This window comes from Epinephelus lanceolatus, chromosome 16 (assembly GCF_041903045.1).
Source record: "Epinephelus lanceolatus isolate andai-2023 chromosome 16, ASM4190304v1, whole genome shotgun sequence".
NCBI classification, from domain to species: domain Eukaryota; kingdom Metazoa; phylum Chordata; class Actinopteri; order Perciformes; family Serranidae; genus Epinephelus; species Epinephelus lanceolatus.
Window position 1 is genome coordinate 25,024,748 of NC_135749.1, and position 23,003 is coordinate 25,047,750.

Genomic DNA, 23,003 nt, shown 5'->3' on the forward strand with positions numbered 1-23,003 from the left:
GTTTAAGATGTTAACAGAGTAAGGAAAAGATACTGTAAAACTTCAATTAGTAGACCGGGCTGTTATTTGCTTAAATCACTGAACTCAACAGGCCTATATTGGGACAGACCTTTAATTCCTTTCACACAAATCTGTTGGTCAGCAAAGATGGGAAATACCATCACAGTGTTTATTTGAACCAGTCTGAATATTACTTGTTTAAAAATGAGGCTTCAGATAATATATCAGTTATAAATCATTCATTTGATCTAGCTCTGACAGAAAGGAAGATTTATGGCACCCGAAGATTTTGGCATCCGGCCACTTCATCCTGTTAAACAATACTCACAGCTTGGATTAATTTTTTATGAAAAAGCCTTCTGATTCTTTTGATCTGAGGACCCTTACGGATGAAAGGAATATAAATAACTTACAGGGTAACTGAGGAAGGGAAAATGTGTAGCCACACCTGGCTAGTAAAAGGGACCAGGCTTTTATTTGAGGCTATGCTTTTAATTGAGAATTTATGGCAATTTGAGATAGCTTTGTTTTTGCCTTATTAGTGTCTATTTTATGTTTATTTTCCTTTATTTTTGTTCAATTTCTGTCATTTTATATGTCTTATATTTCTTTGCTCAGCCTGATGCAGAAGCTACCCGATGAGCAAGATTTGAAAATGTGCCTTGTTGGTTTGTATCTATAAAGTTCAAAAAATATTTAAAAAAAATCTTCCATAGGGTTGAGAAAATTACAGAACATAACTTTCTTAAACTGAATATCTGATGTAATTAAACTCAAACACAGTGGTGATCCAGCATAAAACAAAGCAGTCACAGACATAGGCTTAGGAAATCTAAAATGTGTGGACTGTTATGCTCTTATTTTTTAAAGCCAAATCCCTTCACTTCCGGTCTTCTTTATGTAGTTAAGTGAGCTCGACACGGCTCTCCCACCCTTTCATCCCAGCACCCCCCATCCCCCACTCGTCCTGTCCGGATTCAATCAGCGTTGATTTAAGTCACCACAGCTGCTGTTATTGGCTGTCAATAACTGTTAAAGGCAGTAGGTGCACACTACAGTGATCAATAACGGCCAGGACAAAATCGATAACGTTTTGTTGCTGAAATATTAATCATTTTTAAAGTAGTAGCTAATTTTGAAGTCAAGTATCAAGTTCATTAAACTCTTTTAAGCAGATCAGAGACAGAGTTACACTTTAATAGAAGGGGTAACACAAATACACTGTGATTTTAGACATATTAGGCCCCTATATATTATTTATAGCATTGATGTTTATCAGCATTATCCTGGCTGTGACCGTAGCATTAACACTGATGTCATAGGGACTGTTCTTTATTTAACAGAGGAGGGGTGTGACTTCCTCTTTTTCTTTTTTTCTTTTTTTTTCTGACCCTCCCTGAAGCTACAAATATTTTTCTTGAGCTTCGCTGAGTGACTGGTGGAAAATGCATGACCTTCTCTCCACTGTATATTAGTTTTGGGACTTTTAAAACTCACCATTTGAGGTTTGAAAGTTTAAAGTTAAAAGTTGAAGATGAAATCCTGCCGTTGAAAAAAGCCTCTGCTTTTCTCTTTTGTCGTGCATGCTGGTTAGTTTATGCAAACACAAATTTTAATTGATATATGTAGACTGAAGTGATTTTGAGTACTTCAAGCTTAGATGTGATTCTGTGTTTTGTTTTGTTTTTTTACTGATGGTGTTCAGAGACCGTCGGAAATTTGAAAATCCAACTATAATTTCTATTTTTACAGGCCCTGGCCATAATAAATGGTGAAATTTTGTAAGAGAACATACCGCAACAAAAATTGGTTGTGACATAAATACAAAATACAAACATTTAAATTTGTGTGCCGCTCCCCTAAGCCAAAATAAAAAACATAAGTCTCTCCCCAGTGCCTAAAAACATATTTGACATGCACCCTTTTTGCACCACCCCCTCCACCCTAATAAGTGGTGAACAGCCCCTAAAGAGAACACAAAACATATGGCAGGGCTGTAACCACCTATCTAATACTGGGGGGTACCATTTTCTGAACCAACCCTCCAGGTGGGTCTGTGGGTGATTCCCCTGAGAGAAATTTTTTATAAACTTGACAGCTAAACTGTCTATTTTAGAGCATTTTGAAACAAAAAACGTTAGCATACGCCACCATACGAATAAGAGCCGCACATGAAAAGCGCACACATCTCATTTAAGCGAGCGTTAGATTGGACTCAAAAACGCACCAAATATTAAACTCTGGTCAACGTTACCTTGGTTGTGACCTTCTAGCACTAGCACTGGGGCCACAAATGCAGCTGGTTTCCATGACAATGTGACAGTTACCCGTTAAGCTAACGTTAGCCATTAGGTGAACATTAACAGTAGCTTTTGGGCTGATTTTAAGGACAGTAGCTGCCAATTTGGGGACTTACGTAAAACTAACTTGTTAATACTGTTGATAACTTCTTAATTACTTTTAAAAAATCCAATTTAAAGGTCACTTAGATTGATAAAGAGTAGTTTAATTTAACATTAGCTAGCTGACTTATCTGAAAATTCTAGCATACGTTAAGCATTTGGGCCCCGCTGATGAAATCCCTACTTTTGCCACATATGTAAACCTACTCTGACGCCCTCTCCGTGTACTGAGACACTGAATTAATGATGGATTGGAGTATTTCTAGGAGATTTTCTGGGATTAAGGACTCCTATTTAATATTCTCCCCTTAATCCTGATGAATTGTTTATGCAAGGTCAGACACTGTATCAGCAGATACCGCCTCTATACTTGTCTGCCTTTTAAATATAGCCTAAATTTGGACTGTCTGATATAAATCAAATACCGGTAGGTCAATATTCATCTCTCCTCTCCCGCAGTAGTCTAAATAAATGGCTGTGTTATAATCTTATCAGGTTCATGGTTGATTTATTTCACCAGGCTCCTTGTGTTCAAAGTCATCATAGATTAAGGCCTATTATGCCGTACTCACTCAGCCATCATTGTCTGCTTTTTGTCTGGGTGACATAACAAAAAATAATAATCTGCCTCTTCCTGAAATGTGGGTCAAATGATGTTGGACACTGCTGATGTTGTTGTATAAACACCAGACACTACAGGAAACGCTTTGTGACCTGTGAAACCAGCAGTATTGTGAATTGTGTCCGGTAATCAAACTTTTTTTTGTTAAAATTTGGCAACTGATATTTGGAGGTTTGCACAGCAGTGATTTAAACATGCATAAACAAGGTTTTGACGTGTAAAGCAGCACTATATTCCCTTCTACTGACTAGACTGAGCTACTGCAGCCAGGCATCAGCAACAGAGTCAGAGATACAGAGGCAACTCAGTGACAAATAAGACAAAGAAGAAAGATGAAGTGTATTTCTGTACACAGAGAAAAAGAAAAGAGGCAGGAAATGTGAGGTTGATGTAATAGTGGAGGGAAATGTGGACGGATGAGGGGGATGGAGGATGGGAGGTAGAGGGCACAGACAGGATTAAAGAACACCATCTGTCCACTGAGATCCTTCAGCCAGCACACAAAACATCCCAGTCAAATATAGCGTCAGCTGGTTTACCACACTGTCTGTAAAACAGGCTCTTCCACTCCCCTGCAATTAAAAATCTGTAAAACCTCTGTCCTCAGCGCCTCATCTATTCTAATACATCTGGCACGAATATTCTTAGGCAGCACCTAACACTGTGTGCTGAAGTCACCCAGTGAGAAACGGAGGCAAAAACAGAATCCCTAATCTGCATTTTAATCTCACTGTCAGTTTAAGTTTTTGTAGGCCTCTTGAACATTTATTTTCATAAAACAATTTCAATACAAAATGTAAAAACAATGCACATGTGAAGCTACAAACAGGCAACACTTCTTAGCTCATGCAAAGCTTAAATATGGAAATAATGTGCTTTCCTCCAACAGTATTGAACCAATTTAAGGTTTTATTTTGCAGGATATTTGCAAATTCCTTTAGGAAGTAAAGTCAAAAGCACATGTGCGAATTAAAGGACAGATGTGCACACTTGCTTTATCAACAAACACGCTTCAGAGAGCTTGACAAGTAGATGCTTCATGCTGATGCTAATGTTTTGTCACAGCCCATTGATCATTTTGGCATACAACATATTATCCAGATTAACAAAACTAACCTTTAGCACAAGGAAATTAATTAAAATGCTTTGTAAATACAATTTGTATGAACCTAGCAGGCGCCGGTGAATATTTTAAGTTTTTTTTTTTTCAGTTTTTTTGGCCGTGTGCTGTGTATTTAATCAACTGGTAAACAGCTTATTCAGTCTGATCCCGCTTGGCTCGCTCCATCACAAGACTGTTGTCAGCAGACCGTCCTGCACGCTGCCCTCATGTCTCCCATTACGCCCTGCAGGATAATTCAGTTAAAGTGCCTCGCTCTCCGGCTCACTGAGTCTCTGTCTCTGACATGCTGACTTTCTCGCTCTGTGTGTTTCTTTCTCCATCTTAGACGCTGACTCTTTCTCCACTCTGCTGACTTTAGTGCTGTTTGTGTTTTCTGACTTGTTAGCAGCTTCCTAGCTGCTGCCTCACACAAATACACACAACACTACATCTATTGTCTTATTTTAACTCTAGTAAAGATAGTATTTATTGCAAGATCACCAAGACTGTAGACAGAATTGTATAAATACTGAGGACATGAGGACAAACTTCCCTCAGCACCAACCAAATATGAATTTATGTATAAAAAAAATAACAAAATGTCACATTTGATCTGTTCATAATGGTACAATTTCATCTCTCTACATTATGTTTAAAACAGCGTTTTGGGTCCAGGTTCATTCTGGGTGATTACTTTTGTCTTTGTAACAAAGTATAAAGCTGCCAGAAACCCAAAATACAAGAAAATGACAGAGCACCAAGAGAAATAATTACAAAAAAGCTAATGCTAATCTAAAAAAATATGATTTAACAGTTCAAGGTTGTAAAAATAGTTCAAGTAGTACATCAGAAAAACATAAGAAATAAAATTATAATACAGTTTACATGTGAAGTGATTTTACAAGATGACTTGTTTTGGGCCTTTTTCATTAAAAATCCACACATCTGTAAATAACTAAACAAAAACAGAGAACTAAAGACTTAAGACTATAGTTTAGACCTGCTCTAAATGAAAAGTATCCCAAGATAACTTTTGTCATGACTTGGAGCTACATAACTATGAATTGACTTGAAATTGACTGAACTGAAAATGAAAATATGAATTTTTATTAAGTTGTTTTTCAGCTTATCTGTGTATGACACATAAACAAAGTTATGTTACTGTAAATAAAACATGCTCAGTACCTATTACTAATTCTAATACCGATTGCTCATTTAATACTTTTTTTTGTCTCGCTCTTTCTTTTTTTTGTCTAGAAACAGTTACTTTCACAGATAGTCTTTCTGTTAACAGTCTGCATAAAGTTATTTAGTCAAACAAATATCACGATTAGTCTTATGTATAACAAAATGCCCAGAAATATCACAGATAACTGTTATGACTTCGTTGTTTTTGCTTGACCTCCTTTACACAGGGTATCCACAGGTAATTACAAATTTTTCAATATAATTTATAATTTAATAAAATTTAAGACTGCCTTTTTTTTGGAGAAAAAATATTTTCCTTATTCAAGCACTGCAGGTACATATAAAGTTAAGCAGTATGTGGGCCTGTGCAGAGGTAGGTTTTACGTAGGAATATGATTCTTAGAGTGAGTTAGGTTAATCTACATTACGCCGACAAGTAAGTGTTAGTATTCAGTAAAAAGACAGTATGAGGGTCAGTGGTAGGTTTACAGATTTGTAACACTACCAATGCGGACTTTCACACAAGAGAGCTTGACTCATTTTGACTCAATGAAATTTTTTTTTGAGGCCTAATATTTCAAGTCTTTTTTTTTTAAGACATTTTTTTGGGCATTTTTGCCTTTAATTCGACAGGACAGGTAAGTGTGAGTGGGGAGAGAGAGAGGGGGATGACATACAGCAGAGGGCCACAAGCTGTATTTGAACCCAGGCCGCTGCGGCAACAGCCTTGTGCATGGGGTGCCTGCTCTACCTACTAAGCCACTGACGCCCCGTATTTCAAGTCTTTTAAGGACGTACAGACACCATAGCCTGGTAGGACCAGCATGATGTTGTGTTTCGCTCTCTGTTTCAGACGATCAGAGGGCCCCGATTAGATTTTAATTGCTGGAAAGTATTTGGGGCGGCATCGAGTCCAGACTGATACAGAGAGCGAAACAGAATGTTGAGCTCACGTCATCAGGATGGTCTTACCAGGATACAGAGACCGTGCTTTAAGTGAGGTCAGAGGTCATACCATACAGCTCTACTACACATAAACACTTCCTTTTCTCTCTACATGTCTCTCACTTCCTCTTAATAGTACCAGTGTCCTGGGTGTCTGTTCTTTTAATTAATCACTGAGGTTAAGATGCTTTTGTTGTGAAACTCCATATGATATAAAAATGAATGAACATGAACCAAACACAAAACTTAAATCTCAATCTTAGGCTGTCTGTCAGCTGATTATAATTACCACTCCAAATCAAATTAGACGTTTTAGGGAGGAGACACTGAGTGCCCAAGTAATGTGGGATTCAAGACAAGACAGACAAGACAAGAAGAAGAGTGATATATGGAGGGACAAACTCGAGGGTGACCTAAGGACGCTGACAATTCAAACTACATTTGAGGAGGTGCATCTTTGCGACTTCAAAGACGAAGACAAATTTAATTTAGGAATGACACTGTGGGACGTAACGGATCAGCAGTTAGTTTGATAAGAGAGCCGTAACGTCCCACGAGAGGATTATTTGGACGTGCCTGAATAGTTAACCAAAACAATTTTAGGACTTCTTACTGGCAGCATCATGTCTCCTTCACAACTTGGGATTGTCCTCCTGTGTTGTCTACCTTTGGCAGGTATGTAGTTCAGTTTATTTGACGAGTTAAATTATTACGTTTAAAACACAGTTTAAGTTATTGTAAAAGTGTCGTGCAACCACGACCGTCTAACTAAAGGCACTAAAGGCAAAACAGCTAAAAAAAAAACACCTTAAAAATGCTACTATTTAAAAAACTAAAGATTTTAAAAGGTTATTTGGTCCAATACAGAAACTTTGGAATAACTCTTTCTTGATATTGCAAGACTGGGCATATTAACAACTTGTTTAGTGTGACACCAGGTATTTTTAAAAATATTTTGTTTAACATTTATAAGGACTTACTCTCGCTTATCGCACTTTTTTTTTTCCCATTTTGCAGAATATCTTATCTGACTGATAAATCAGCCAGCTGATATATCAGACAATATCAGCATGTCAACAACAAACTGATGTTGGAGTGTATAAAAACAGTGGTTCTATTACATAATTTGGCCCCAGACAGTACTGACAAGTTTATTTTAAACTGTAATTAACTGTAGAATGTCTTGCTCATTGGTCAAAATTCTTATATATCTGAATTTAAGGATCTCTATCAAAACTGTTTATGTTATCTGTTATTGATTGATGTATCATTATCAGATTTTTATAACTCAAATGTCAGTATTCCGTCGGGCTCACAGTAAATTTCTCAATGTGTTTGTCCATTGTTTCCTTCAGCATGTTTGCGCTGTTACACCTGTTTGTTTCCAGCCATCTCTCCTATGGACTGCTTTAAGTTTCCTCAGGAGTGTCCAGCTGGTCAGCGCTGCCTGTCCAGTACTGCAACAGGGAGACGGGGTGAGATCCAGATCTGTGTGTGCGCTTGTGTGTTTATTTCTTTGTCTGTAGATGAGATTAGTTTCTGAGAATCTAGGGCAGGATGGTCACAAATTGTCAGACAAAGCCTCATTGTACAAACTCTGTCTGTGATCAGATTTGAGAAAAGTGCAGTCTGTTTGAGACAGTTCTGTTTTGGCTTTGTGATCCAGCCCACTGGATTTAAACAGAAGCAGCGGCTATTAAGTTACAGTGCTGACTATAATCTTTAATCTAAAGTTACAATCTTGAATCTCTGTTTGGCGGCACCTATAAAAATAAGCGGTAACTGCAGGTGTGTATTTAGATCTCACTTCCCAGAGATCCAAACCAGCATCTTCTGATATCAGTCAGCACTGTCTAATCTCAATATTAGCCATACCTCCCAACTTTGAGAAGTACAAAATTGGGAGGACTTTGAAGTTCAAAGTCGAGGCCAAAGGTGTGGAGCCATGTTAGGGTCCTTCCCCCCAAAAACTTGAGTTTCAGAGACTGTTTCCTGCATTTTGGTGACTTTTAAAGAACGAAAATAACAAAATAACAAGTACACTGCATCTGGTTTAGTTTTTAGTGCAAAAAGGAGGAGGCAGGCCAGGAATATACTTGGCCCGTGCCAGGGACCCACAGCCAGCTGTCCTCCCTGGCCCACACACCCCTGGTTACTTGATGCCTAAGCAATGTGGAACAGGAGGCTCATGGTCTCTGGCAAACAGCTGGGTACCCCGCCATGGTGGAGGAAGGCAAGCTGGGTCTCCCTGAACCCCTGAGGCAACCCTCAAACCCCCGCTAGAGTGTCAGTCTCAGCACAGAGCCAAAGTGTCCTTCTGCAGCCTTGCGCAAATCATGCAGGTCCAACAGGTGTCCCTCTCTGACCCTATAGAGGGTTGGAGAAGTAGAGAGAGAGGCGGTGCCAACGAGGAGGAAACAGTACAATTTTAGAGTCATAAGGCTTACACATGCTGTACAGTTCAACATTAAGGTTGTGAAAAGAAAAAAGGTGTGAAAATGTGTCATAAACTGGGAGAAATACGGGATAATTGTGACGCTGAGAGGAAACTGGGAGAGGGCAGTGAAAAAACAGGAGGCTTGGCAAGTACAATGTTAGCAGAGACCGGAAAATACAGTACACAGCTTCACATACAAATGAGCTGAAGAGCGAGTCTGTTGCGTCAGCTCCACTGCCGGGTGACAAAAAACACGTGACTAAATGTGTGCCACTTGTGTTTTTTTCTGGGAATGTCGTCACTGACAGATAGATAGTGACTTAACCGACATTTATCATTTAAATGAAAGTCTTTGAGATTATTACTTTAAAGGAGCAGTGTGCAAAATTTAGGCTGATTTAGTGGCATCTAGTGGCGAGGAATGCAGATTGCAACCAGCTGAAACTTCTCCCAGTTAGAATTCCTTCAGTGTTCATTGTTCAGGAGGTTTGAATTATCTGTAGAGGTCTCTTCCTCTCTGAAATAAATGGACCAGGTGATTAAAACCAGTAAAAACACTATAAAGCAGTTTAACATAAAAAAAAAATAAAAAAAAAAATTAGTGTTTCTCCAACTCTGTTCAGCATAGCGTAGAAAGGCAGCTAGCCCCGCACCTACTAATATATGCTCACCTCTCTGATAACTTAAGATCCAGATGTTAAGGAAGTTTTTACCAGGTGCTGAATTACCCACAGAGGTCTCTTCCTCTCTGAAACAAACAGACATGGTGATTTAAACAGGTAGAAACACTGAAAAAAAAACTTTCATGTTAAAAAAATCTGCATTTTTCCCAAGCTGCTTGTCGCCAAGGGACTTATAACTATTGTGGCTGATGCATAAATGCAAAATGGCCTTATGTAGAGCCAGTGTTTGGTTTGTCTACTGTAGAAACAGAGCAGTGCAACATGGCAATCTCCATAAATGAGGACCTGCTCCATATCTAGATATAAACAGCTCATTCTAAGGTAAAGATATCACAACGATTCTTATTTCAGAAAAAAACATACTCATTATATTATATTCCATTTCTGCCAATATATCCCCCTAAATCCTACACACTGTAGTCTTTTTTGTAACTACAATTCCTACACACCTATGGGAGGCCAAATGCTCTTAAAGCTGCATTAAATCTCATATTCACTGTTTTATTTTGAATCCTGTGTACAGAGCAACTTCTGAGAGGCAGATTTGTTGCTGGAAAAAAAACAGAAAACTCTCCAATATAGAACAAAGACTAATGTAAGAATAACTGGTTTAAGGTAGTTATTCAGATAACGTAGTAAACCGTCTTCTTTTAGGGCCAAAACCATTAAAAACATGTCACTGTCAAAATATTTACAGACTTATCTCTGTGTGTTGCTGCCATGGATACTGGAAAATTGCAATTAGTTTAAGGACCTTTTCTCAGGCCTGATCCTATCTCAACTCCACAAGTGTAAAAACAAAACGAGACAAAGAGTGACTCAGTGAATCAGATCTCAGCACCATTTCTCATCGGGCTGGTTGTCAGCTCACTAATGCCTGTGATGCCAACAAATTATATCTAAAAATAGCTCTCCAGGCTCTGTGGGTGGAGCAATACATTCACTGTGTCTCATCAGAGGCTAAAGTCCCCTTTTTAAACATGCACCTTTAACCCATAAATGCTCAGACAGATTTAAATTTCAGTGGTATGTAGGGAAAAGATCCGACGTTACCCAACCTTTGGGGTAGGATATGGTAAAGGACTGAGATAAAAAGCAGCCAAAACACACTCACTTTTTTTTTAAGGTTATTTTGTCATCAGCATCAATATCGTAACATACTGAGAGTGGGTCTTCAGTGAGAGGAGAATCAAACAGTAGGACCTTTTATGCCAAATGGAAAATTCATGGAAGGAAAAAAGATTTGAATCATAAAAACAACTACTGTAAATACCTTATTTAAATTAAATCACTACTGGTGTTAAAATTGAAATAACACCAAAATAAATAACAAAAAAAAAAAACATTAAAGTTTCAAATACTCCAATAAATATATTCCAATGCTCACATAATAAAAAAAACTATTTGAATTCAATCACTTATAGAATGGACTGACGATATGCAGACACAAATATTCAGGGTAGAAAATGAAATCAGTCGGTCATATAAAGGGTGACTGAAAACTGTAGACAGCTGAGTTTTATATACTAATTCTTAAATTTTATAGTATAGTTGGTATTTAGTAAGTAATTTATCAAGTATATTTTGTAAATTTGGGAAATTTTAAAACTTAAAATTGCCCTCCAGAAAATACTGTGAATTCTGTGGTATTTTCATTTGTGGTTACATGGGTGGTGGTTAAATTTCAAAAATTAAGTACTTATCTGATTATAAGACATTTGTAATTTTATTATAACTAGTCTGCTTTTGCAGTAACAAAGCTGTGAACTGCTTTTCCAGAGGGGGAAAAAAATCATACATTTAGGCCAGTTCAGTAGGTATTCAGCTGCTTTCAAAATTCTAATCATCATGGCCTCTCTCTGAGCCTCCATAGCTTTGTTTGATCAGTGTACCAGAATAAACTCGTTTACTTTCTCTCGCAGGCGCTCTACAAGTGACGATGTACGAGAAGAGCTGTGCAGTACCGTCCCAGTGTGGTGTGAGTGGACAGAAATACGCCTCAGGGCTCTACTTCAATTACACCAACATCTGCTGTGACACAGACCTGTGTAACGGGGCCGGGTCCTTTGCTGCCCTCAGCTGGGGAGGAGCAGCTCTCTGCCTGCTGCCTGCGCTGTCTCTGCTGCTAGCCTGAACAGCAGAGGTGGTGGGGGGGCAGAGGTTTGGATGGGTTCCAGAGGTTAAAATCAGATTTTTTTCTACCCATAGTATCTACGTATCTCCTTAAAAGTAACAAAAATAAATCAATGACTAAACATAAAAATAAATAGTTGACAGCTGTGTGACGTGATGTACAAAAACAATCTGTAAATACTAAAATACACTGTCAGTAAAATAAGAAACCAGTACCAAAATATACAATATTGACAAAAATTCTCACCTCAAGGTCCACTGAGTGGCTGTTCTGGAGCTTTCAATCATGTATCTACTCAGTTTTGTGTTTCAATCACATTTAAAAAGACTTCTGGGCCCTTTGATGACTTCTGTTACATTAAAAAGTTGGTTTATAGTTCATTCTTGACTTTGGAAACAGCAACTCACAAAACAATCTCACCTTGAGGTCCTTTTAGTTGCTGCCCTAGAGCTTTTGATCATAAAGCATGATCTTCTTCAACAAATTGATACCTGTTGAAGACTGGTCAGCAAAGTTATTACAGGTTAACTAAGACTAAAGTAAAAACTACAACTAGATGTTAAAAACATTTTATCGAACTGAAATACAAATAAAACTAGACTCAAAAAAAAAATTATATTGAACTTATATTGAAACTATTTCCAACAACAAAATATAAACTGAAACAAGAAAACTCACTCTGGAAACTAAAAATACAAAACTATAATAACACTGCTTCTCTGCCCATGTTGTTTTGAAAGTTTAAGTTCAAGTGGTAATTTCTGATACAATTAGGAAACAGAAGATTTACAGGTGAAGATCATATATGACAGAAAGCTCCAGAACAGCTACGAAATTGAAGTGACACCAGTTTGTCAACTTCTGTCTCCAAAATCAGTAATGAACTTTGAATTTTTACACCAACATGGACAAGAAGTCCTTAAAAACCAGATATACAGTATAAACACCCGCATCTGAATGTCGAATGAGCGAAAGCTCCAGAAGAGATACTAAATGGACCTTGAGTTGTGAATGTTTTGTTAACAGCTTTGAAACCAGAATACATCGTTTTGTTTTAGCTATGTATTAGTGTATCTGGGAATGACATTATGACAACCCAGTGATGAAACTAATAAACTTTAATACACTATGCCTTTTTTCTGCACTAACGTGTATTTGCTGTGAATGTAAATGTATTATTTTTTAATCACAATTCTGCTTTCAATCATCAAACAAAACATTTTGTTGTTTGCATGTTTTTGTACACCTTCCTCTTCACCATCTCCACATTGTTAATGTTCATAATAATAAAAAATAAAGTCAATAAAAACACATCTGTCAATGACTGATTTATTATCAAGATATTCTTTTATTGGCATATTAATAAATGTGTCTTTGTAGGGGCTTTTAAGTACAAAATACATTTCAGTTGTGCCATTAGTTTGATTGTCTTCATTGTTTCTTATTTAAATCTACTGGTTTAGTGTCCACACCGCTGTTTGTTCTGATCCTGTGGACTCTTAAGTGCAACTACTTTTGACTAGAAGTGTAGAGGAATGCACAGGGGTAGAAAACAAAGTCAAAAGCACAATATGGGGCATGAGAAAGAAAATACATGATCAAAAAAATAAAAACAGTGACGTGAAAATCAAACTAATCAAAGTTACATTTTTAATTAATATATCAAGTTAAATGGTCCCTGAAATCAAATCCGACAGTAAGAGGTGAAAACACACGAAATACTAAAATACATGAGCGCTGAAATTATTCAGACACGATCCCTTTAAACGCTGGTCCATTTTTAGAAACAATTCAGTCAATATAAAACATACAGTATCATCTCTGTGATCAACACCTCATGGAAGGATTTAACTTGTGTGATTGAAATCATGTAGAAAAACTGTGCTCACACTGGACGAACGAGATTGTCTTTTCAATCGGCTTAAATTGCACTTAGTTTTTTTTTTCCTTGTAAGAGCTTCACCCTGATCTGAGAGACATGACACACACTCTCAACAAACCTACTGTAAAAACAAAGTCTTAATTACAAACAGCCTTAATAAATCACAAATTTGCACAGTTGCAGTCAAGTTAATAAAGCCGTCTACACAAGCCGCAGCTACAGTTGGACAAGGCGTGTTGTTAATAGTTCCAGTTCTCCCCAGCGGTTCAATTTCAAGTCACTTTTACAGGAATTATATCAGACTAACAAACTTAACAAGAGTGAATTGATTCTTCTGGCGACACGTGGCAGTAAGGTGACGGCCTGCAATCACTCAGTATACAAGGTTTTTAATTTAAGGATAAATCTGGTGATGTTAAACATTTTTAAATTGTCAATAAATCCCATGAAAAGACTAAAACTAAAACACCATCCTTCTGCTGTATTGAAGAGCCAGTAACAGCAGATGTGTATTAATCCGTGTCTGAAAATAGTCCCAAACAAATGCACTATTTACTCCAGTTTGAGCGATTTTTGCAAAAAAACTACAGTTCCCTACAGTGTTGGGAAACTACTTTGCATTTTTTAAAGAATAAAATTATATATTTGTGACCCATTTTTAAAGATTTACATCTTCAGCAGGACTGAATGGATTTGATGCTGAGGATAAGAAATTTCGAACCATACTCTCCAACCGTCCCATTTTATCCAGGAGACTATTTTCTCTGCCGGTTTTTCTCCCAAGGTCAAAATTCTCCCAGATGTCTCCCAATTTCTGATTTTTTTTTTACACCTTTTTGTCTCTCTCTCTCTTTTTTTTTTTTTTAAATTATTACAGCCGGTTCCCTCCCCATTGACACGTGATAGTCGGCCATGGGGCCGTCATGAGTCAGGCACAGTTGCTGATGGACATCTTGTCTCCTTGCTGACTGCATTACATACACCTAAGTCAGATGGGGTGCTCTACCAGGGGTTTGAGAGTTGGCCCATGGGTTGGGGGCACCCGGCTTACCCTGCCCTGCTGCGGTGGGTTAACCAGCTGTCTTCCAGAGACCATAAGCCGTATTCAACCTTGCTTAGGCATTGCTCTCTCCCTGTTTCTTCCCAGGGCAACAATTCTGCCCTGTTTCTCCCAATTTATGACAAACTTTCACACCTTTTGTTTCTTTTCTGGCACTGGCACTGTACAGTGTGTACAAGCCCTGTGACTCTGACAGTTTACTGTTTCCTCCCCACTGGTGCTTCCCTGTCTCTCCCTCTTTCACCCAGGGCTAGAGAGGGCATGCATAAATCTAAAGAGATGTTCTAGCAGGAGGTTTGAGGGGTGCCTCGGGGGTTGGTATTTTCATGGGATTTGTTGACAAATAGATAAACATTGAATATTGCAAGCCTTATCCTTTAATTAATAATGGACGGCAATCTAAAGCTGCAAGTGCGATTTTCTTTTTAAAGATTCTGCATGTTTACATTAACTTCCCCATGTGACAGAACAGGCCTTGTGCCCCGAGCTACCAGAAGTTGCAGGACAAGTGCTTCCAGTGCAGCACTTTAGCAGTTACATCTTCATCCACAGTATCAATACAATCTGTCATTTGACACTAAAAAGGATCCTTCATACATGACAGGCAAAACAAAATAAAAGCTTGGCAAAAGGCCCCGACAGCGGATCACAAACAAGCTCAGTAATCTTGAATAATCCTTTGCGCCTGCTGTGGGAGCGCAGAAAGGGGAAGCCCGAGTCTATTGAAACAGTTTCCTGTCAGTGTAACTGTTTTCAGCTCTGCCTCCTTATAGCGAGACCCGGTCTGCAGGCCCTGAGGAAAAGCACCCCACTTCCTCTCTGAGGCGTAGAATAAGAAACTGTTTATAAAAAAATATTTGCACTCCTAAACTGTCAAAGGCCTTGCTCCCTCAGTAACAAAATATTAAAGTCAATGTGAAGCATCTGTAACTACAAACCGCAAAAGACACTTTGGCAGGTGAGCTGGCGCTGGTATGCGTGTTTGTCACCTATAAAAAACCCACTTCATTAATACCAAGACTGAATATAAGAATTTTATCAGCTTGTGTGAGGCTTGCAAGGTATTAGTCAAAGTTTGATCTGGTTGGCAGCTTTGAATCTGTTAAATTCTCCATAAAAACATACAAAGATATACTGTAGAAAACATAATCGAGAAGGGAACAAAAAACAACTTTACAGTGTGCATCTACTGATGGTGAAACTGTACACAAGCAAGGCTGTAGTTTTAAGTGTGTGAACATGTACAGTGTGTGTGTGTGTGTGTGTGTGTGTGTGTGTGTGTGTGTGTGTGTGTGAGTCTGCGAGTAACATGATCAATCATTTCTACAGAGGCAAACATCCGGGAAAAATAAATTTAGCCATGGCTGACTTTTTTTGGTGTGTGTGCGGGGCTTCCCACACATTCATTTATTTGTGGTGGGCCGTCACGATTGAAATATCTGCCACCATGTTCTGATTTTCTATTTTTGGAGCTGGACCGTTCATTAGGAGCACTTTAGGAATATATATATAGCTTTCATCCATCGATCTGATCAAATGACAACTGATCAGAAAGTTGCAAAAAATGACCATATAGATGCAATTAAATCCTCTTAAAAACAGATCGATCGAGTTGCTTGCAGAGTGTATGTGCGGGTGAGTAAATGTGTGTTTTCATGACTTGTGCATCCTGCTGTGCTCCTACTTGAGAGCTTTAGCTACAGAGGAGTAGGCGATGTGGATCTCGCTGTCGATCGGGCAGGTGGAGGAAAACTCCTCCCTTGCGTACGCTGCGTTCAGGTACCTCCAGAGGTTTGTCAGAGACTGAGGGATGCTGAAGTTTCGGTATTTTAAACACACCACCTGCAGAGAGGGAAAGAGAAAGACACGATCAAAAAAACCCACGCTGGACTCAAGTCTTCAGTGTCAGACCAAAAACATTATAATCTATTCATTCCCCCCCCCCCCCCCATGCAGCACAGATTAAAGCAGGAGATTACCTTCACGATGTGGAGCTTAGGCAGCAAGTTACAGTCAGCCAGAGTAAGCTCCTGGCCGTCTAGGAAGGGGCGGGACGAGGAAGTGACATCATCGGCGCTATTCTCGTCGATCTCATCAGGAAGTGGAGAGCCGAGGTAGTCGTCCAGCTTCTTCAGAGCCTTCAGCAGGCCTTTCTCTAGATCTGGGCACGAGCAGAAAACACTCAAATACAGTGTATGATCAAAGCTGAAGAGATGTTGAGAGAGTTTGTTTTTCTAAAAAGGAAAGCTGATTTCAGACTGATGCAATTATATTTTTCATTTCTTTAAATGGCTGAAATGAGTGAGTGAAATTATTTTTTCAAAATAAGTGAGTAGGTAGAATAAGCACACAGTTTTCACACAACAACAGTGACATTTCCAGTAATATCACCCAACACAGATTGGCTAAACACAGAGAGCAGCAGGTGACCTGTTTGCACTGAGGAAAAAAAAGCTCAGACCATAATGTTATTAGCTCACATGCTCCCTGCTGGTTTTCTATCCATCAGATAAAGACAGAAGGAGTTCACCACCAAATCTGGATGAAGTTTTTTCTGTTGTAAAAACTCACATTATACTTCTGATTTTGAAGTATCAGATCTACTTACTTTCATTGGTCTGAGGGTTTGAATTCTTGACGTAGGCGGAGAATTTAGAGAAAACATCCATGCCAGCTGTGTTGGACTCTGGGTTACGAGCGGCCAGACGGGGATACCTAAACACACAGGGAGATCGATGATGACATTACAAACAAAAAACAATCACATGAATGAATGCATTAAATGTTAAAAGCTTGGACCAAGAAGATTCAAACAGAATCACTCAAAAAGGACAATAAGTCAAGACAGTAGGCAAACAAAACAACTGGGGCTACAACCAATGAATATTTTAGCTCAATCCATTCATTGACTACGTTTACATGCATCCTAATATTCCACTATTATTCTGAATATGACACAGGTCACGTTAACAACATATTCTCTTTGGATATTTCGAATTTGGTCTTCTTCCAAATTCAGCATGTTCAGATTAAGACATGTGGGACATGCTGGTATTATTCAGGTTTAAGGACCATTCTCTGGACATGTATACAGCGCACTCAGAATATGTGCCTGGATTGGAGCTTTACCACAGTTTGTGTTTACGGTCTGCTCTGTGTGTTGTCATGGATACACAAACCAACTCGCCAATAGTTTGTAAGGCTGTGGGGTGGAGATGTACGCTAAAAAGTAAAGCCCACATTTCTGGTTGGGAAGACAAACATACCTACTTTTTAATGTTATAAAGGACTTGAATATCAACAGTGTTTTTGATGTGCGCTAATATCGCAACACCGACCTTTTCAAGAAGGTGAGTGATGTAGTGAAAGAGGAGGGCTGAGTTAGTTTAATTGAACAAGTCAGCCTGTTTTGAGGCAAAGAAGTAAAATGGCATAAGCTGCCCCAGTCATTCCACTTGTCCATATTTTGAACGTGATAGATGACGTTAGGTCACGTTAATTGGGGTATTCACAGCTGCACATGAGCACCAGTATTAGAAGAATATTTAATTTCATTAGACATGTAAACAGCTTAGTGGGAATATCGTCTTTTTTGGACTGAGGGCAAAAACCAGAATGTTTAAATTTCTTAAAGCGCAAGAAGACATCGTCACATTTGAAAAATAAAATGGATTTGTAAAACAGATGTACGGTTTGATTACTTCGGAGGGCAGAGATTTTCCTCCAGGAACTCCTCAATCTTGTTGGTGTCCGTTTTCACCTCGCTGCCGTACAACAGGAAGGGAGGCTGGGCACCCGGGGCCAGATCCTTCAAAATGTCTGGCTTCCTAAGAGGAGGATGGAAATAGAGTCAGACATCCAGCAGAAGAGACAGAGGGTTAAACAGCAGCGGAGAGAGATGGAAAAAAACAGGAGAAAGGAAAACATATGAAACCACAGGAAGTTACTCATGTTTCAAGACTTCACAGCTTCGACTAAAATCATAGCTAGGGTAGCTTTAAATCTTTTAACACTCAATATCTGAATGAAATGCCCCCTCATTTCCTCTGGGAGCATTAAAGCAGAATGCGTAACCTCCTCTGTTGTGCCAATAGAAACCTGCAGCACACACACACATGTGTAAGTACAGTGTTCACCTCTTCATGTCCACTGTGGTGACGTCGAAGGTGACTCCTTTCAGCCACAGCACCATGAAGAGACGCTGGGAGAATGGACAGTTGCCGATGCTCTGGCCATCGCTCCCTGCCTGGGACACACAAACAGGGAAAATATTAACTGTTTTTATATTATTTCATGTTTTGTTTTTTTTATTTATCTTATGTAATACTATTGGGTCGAGGCACCTACAGACAATGGCTGTTACTTTGCAGTTTTTACAGCTGAATTTCCTTTCCTTTTTGTGACAAACAAATAAATAAGAAGATAGAAGATATAAAACAAAACTGTGCACCACAAGTTTTCACTCTTTAACCAAGCTGCAAGGTCAGCCCTCGAAAGTGTCACCACACATCCTCCATCAACTTCTTACACATTAAAAATCTCATGCGAGCCGTGATTTTGTTTACAGACAAAAGTGAGGTAGGGAAAGCAACATAGAAAATTTAAAAAAAATCAACTGAGTTATAGAGAGAGAACAAAAACTTAGTTATCAGGATGTTTGTATTTGCTGAATTTAAAACAAAGCATTGACAAAAACAACTTGAGCTGACCATATAATTGATAAAATAAACATCAGAAAATTCACTGGCAATATTTTAATTATCGATTAATTGCTTGAAGATTTTTTCAAGCAAGGATGAAAAAAGTGCTCTGGCCCCAATGTGAATATGTCTTGCTTTTCTTTGTCTCATATGATAGCAGGGCTGCTACTCACAATAACCGAACAATCTTACAAATATTCTTTCCATTTATCGATTTATTGTTTGATTAATAAATGTCAGAAAATAGTAAAATAAAATAAAAAATAAAATAAAATAAAATAAATTAAATTACAGTTTCCTAGAGCCCAACATGTAGTCTCTCAATTTGTCTGAGCAACAGTCTAAAACACAAATATTGTCAGTTACTATCATATAAGATAAAGAAAAGTAAAAAAACGTGTGACTGCAACACTGGATCGATGTAATGTTTGTAACTTTTAGTTGAAAAATGACTTCAATGGTTAATTGATTGTCAAAATAGTTGCCGGATAATTTTCTGACTATCAACCAACTCATCAACTGACTAATCTTTTCAGCTAAAAGTAAGAGCAAAATTAAATATCTTACATTTAGTAGACCAAATGATTACAGCTGAAACATTCAGGCAATAGACAGATTAGTCTGGAACTACTTTAATAACCTTTAATGCACCAGAAATCTGGAAAAATACTCCAAGAAAACTGCAGGTCAGCTGCAGCTCTGAGTTCTTTTAAATCAAGACTGAGGACTTTTCTTCCTGATGCTACCGTTTATTAAATCAAATAATGATTCACTCCTCACACTGTACTGTACTGTAACTTTTATTCATGTGTATTTTTACCTCTCTACTTCTATTTTAGCTTGTGCTTATTTTATATTCTCTGTCTCTTTAATACCTTTTAGAATGTATTTTTTTTGGCACTTTGTCTCAATGTTTTTGTTGTTTTATGACGAGCACGCTGAATTGCCTTGCTGAAATGTGCTTTATGAATACACTTTGATTAGTCTTATTAATTGATTAATCACTTTTCAAGCAAGCATGCGCTGGTTCCAGCTTGTCAAACATGCAGAACTGCTGCTTTTCTTTGTTTTATACCATTAGGAACTGAGTATCTTTGGTTTTGGATTGCTGGTTTTAAGAAAATTAAGCAATATAAAAACATCACACTGGGCATTTTTCAATGTTTTCTGACTATTTCATGGACCAAAGATTAATACATTAAAGGAGAAAGTAGAAAGTAGACTGACGATGAAAATAATGAACTGCTGCTCCCTTAGATAAGGTAAGATAAGATATTATTAGTCCCACATCGCAGCTCAAAAGTCAGAAGCAAGAGAAAACAGAAAAAAAGTGATTTGAGTGCTAAAATAGATAAAATAAGAAAAAAATAGAATAGATTAAATAAAAATAAAATATAAAATCTAAACTGTGTTTTTAATTTTAGAAGCAACATTATTCATTCTTGTATTCACGCAGAGCTTGTCGGTTGCTCAGGAAATGATCATACGGCTTTAAAATGCTCCTTGTGTGGCTGCAGGAAGCCATATTTCATGTTCAGCCATTCTGTATTCCATTAAGAGTTTGTGCTGTGGCCTGAGCAGCAAACAGTATTCACTTGCTATAGCAAAAACAGGAAACCGCTTACTTTCTAGTACCAATGCAAAAGTACACCTACATATTCTGTTAATATCAAGTGTCAGTGAGGAGGCTGAATTGAAACCAGCATTTAGAGAAGTTACAACAGCATCTTTCACCCCTGAAGGAAAAAAAGCAGAGGGTGGTGCACATGTTCACATGTTCATACAGAGGAATCATTATTTGAACTTGTGTGAGACCATGAGGGGAGGCCACATTTGTAGTACTGGAGCATGTTTTTGGGCTCAAAGGAAATGGGATTAACCTGCCTGCCATACTAAATATAGATTGAAGTCGGCTGCCCATTCAGTTAACGTGCATTTAATAAGATTAGCCTTACTGTCATGTATAAGCCCGGGTGAGTCAGCAGCTAGGTGGTCTATCTGACATGAATATTACAGCACTGTAATGTGATCTAACGCACAAGGTGACTTTATATCCCTCAAATACGGGCGGTGAAAGATATGTTATCAGCTTTTAATAACAATACAGCGAGAATGCTGATGAGACGATAAGATAAGACACTTAAAACACTCCGTATCTGCAGCTTTAAATAAATTAATGTCACATAACGTCGCCGTGTCGACACTCCCTGGGTTTTTTGGGGTCACCATTCAGTCTCTTACCTTCACGAAAAGTTCAACTTTGGGCTGATTCGCGTCGCTCATCTTCACCTGCTGATGCACGAGACCCTTTTAAACAAACAAGAAAACACACATGAACAAGTTGTAAAAGTAAAGATGAAGGAAGTTACATTTCCTAAAACGAAAACGAGCTCGAAACTCGGGCAGCCAAGCCCATCTTCCGCTACAAACCCCAGTCAGTAAAAGACAAGTTTAACACTGTAGCAGATACACGAGCCCCGTGAACGCCACACAAAGACAACTTCAGCTTCCTAAAAGCTCGAAGTATCAAATAGTGTCTTATTTGGAATCGCTACCTCAAAGTCTTTAAAGTTGTCGCTGTCGCCTGTAGCTGCCTTCTGGTCGTTTCCCCTCCCAGTTCTGCTGCCTCTCTCTCAGTCGGCTGCAGCGACACACTCATCATCATCATCATCATCATCATCGCAGCTCCACCATTTCCTGCTGGTGCATGATGGGCTGAGCTTTCAGCAAATAAAGAGGCGTTCAAGACCGACAGTGACTGAGAGCGCGGAGAGGCTTTGAAGTCAGAGAGGAAGAAGAGGGTTGAGGAGGAAAGGGTTTGAGCTGAAAGTTATTTTCATCTTAAAGACTGTTGATTTAAAAAAAGTTCAAAATGTGGGTATGTAATGAAGCCTAATGGGAACCAGACACGCGCAGGATATAAAAGGTTTTATAGAAAAGCCATGCTGTCAGTGCTGTCAGTAGGAAGAGGCTTATGAAATACATACAGGGCGTGGACACAATAATAGGAACACCTGTTGCTTACATTTTAAAGGTGCAGAGTTTAGTATTTAGGGCCTGTAGGCTATTTTTAATGATCAGAGTAGGGGGGTAGCTGAGGTGTGACATCATATTTTTTTATGCCTTCCCGCCAGTATAAGGCATAAAAAAAAAGTATATCTCAAGAATGAGGGAATTCCTTCAAATTTGGCACAAACATCTACCTTGAGTCAAGGATTAACTGATTAGATTTTGGTGGTCAAGGCTCAAAGGTCACCATGATATTTCATCCATCTCATTCTTGGGAACACTATGTCTAAAGAACACCTTGAGGGAATTTCTTAAAATTTGGCACAGACATCCACTTTGAGTTGAGGGTGAACTGATTAGAGTTTGTTGGTCAGACATCAAAGGTTAAGGTCACTGTGACCTTGTCCATTGCATTCTCATGTATACGGTATCTCAAGAACACCTTGAGGGAATTTCTTCAAATTTGGCACAAACATCTGCCTTGAGTCAAGGATGAACTGATTACATTTTGATAGTCAGGGCTCAAAGGTCGCCATGATATTTCATCCATCTCATTCTCAGGAACACTATGTCTAAAGAACACCTTGAGGGAATTTCTTAAAATTTGGCACAAACATCCACTTTGAGTCAAGGATTAACTGATTAGATTTTGGTGGTCAAAGGTCAAGGTCACCATGATCTTGTGTCCATCTCATTCACAGGAACACAATATCTCAGGAACATGATATCTCAAGAACAACTTGAGGAAATTTCTTCAAATTTGGCACAAACATCCACTTTGAGTCAAGGATGAACTAATTCGATTTTGGTGGTCAAGGGTCAGAGGTCAACATGATCTT

The 23,003-nt window shown here is 38.5% G+C and overlaps 2 protein-coding genes across 3 annotated transcripts; one reads left to right on the forward strand and one right to left on the reverse strand.

Annotated features, from left to right (window-relative positions):
• Window positions 1-6,635: 6,635 nt before the first annotated feature.
• LOC117263955 (prostate stem cell antigen-like) lies at window positions 6,636-14,130 on the forward strand. The gene is made up of 3 exons (XM_033637704.2): window positions 6,636-6,934; window positions 7,615-7,734; window positions 11,302-14,130. Exons 1-3 carry the CDS (start codon window positions 6,883-6,885, stop codon window positions 11,511-11,513), a joined length of 384 nt encoding a protein of 127 aa, XP_033493595.1. The 5' UTR covers window positions 6,636-6,882; the 3' UTR covers window positions 11,514-14,130.
• Window positions 12,842-21,850, reverse strand: clic1 (chloride intracellular channel 1). 2 transcript variants are annotated; one of them, XM_033637493.2, is made up of 7 exons: window positions 21,711-21,850; window positions 21,397-21,462; window positions 18,592-18,701; window positions 18,157-18,282; window positions 17,064-17,170; window positions 16,435-16,616; window positions 12,842-16,297 (listed from the first exon to the last, which is right to left on the reverse strand). In XM_033637493.2, exons 2-7 carry the CDS (start codon window positions 21,436-21,438, stop codon window positions 16,136-16,138), a joined length of 729 nt encoding a protein of 242 aa, XP_033493384.1. In that variant the 5' UTR covers window positions 21,439-21,462; window positions 21,711-21,850; the 3' UTR covers window positions 12,842-16,135. The 2 variants fall into 2 exon arrangements, with proteins under 2 accessions (XP_033493384.1, XP_078031814.1); XM_078175688.1 differs by having other exon boundaries at window positions 21,397-21,459; window positions 21,709-21,810.
• Between the last annotated feature and the right edge of the window lie 1,153 nt (window positions 21,851-23,003).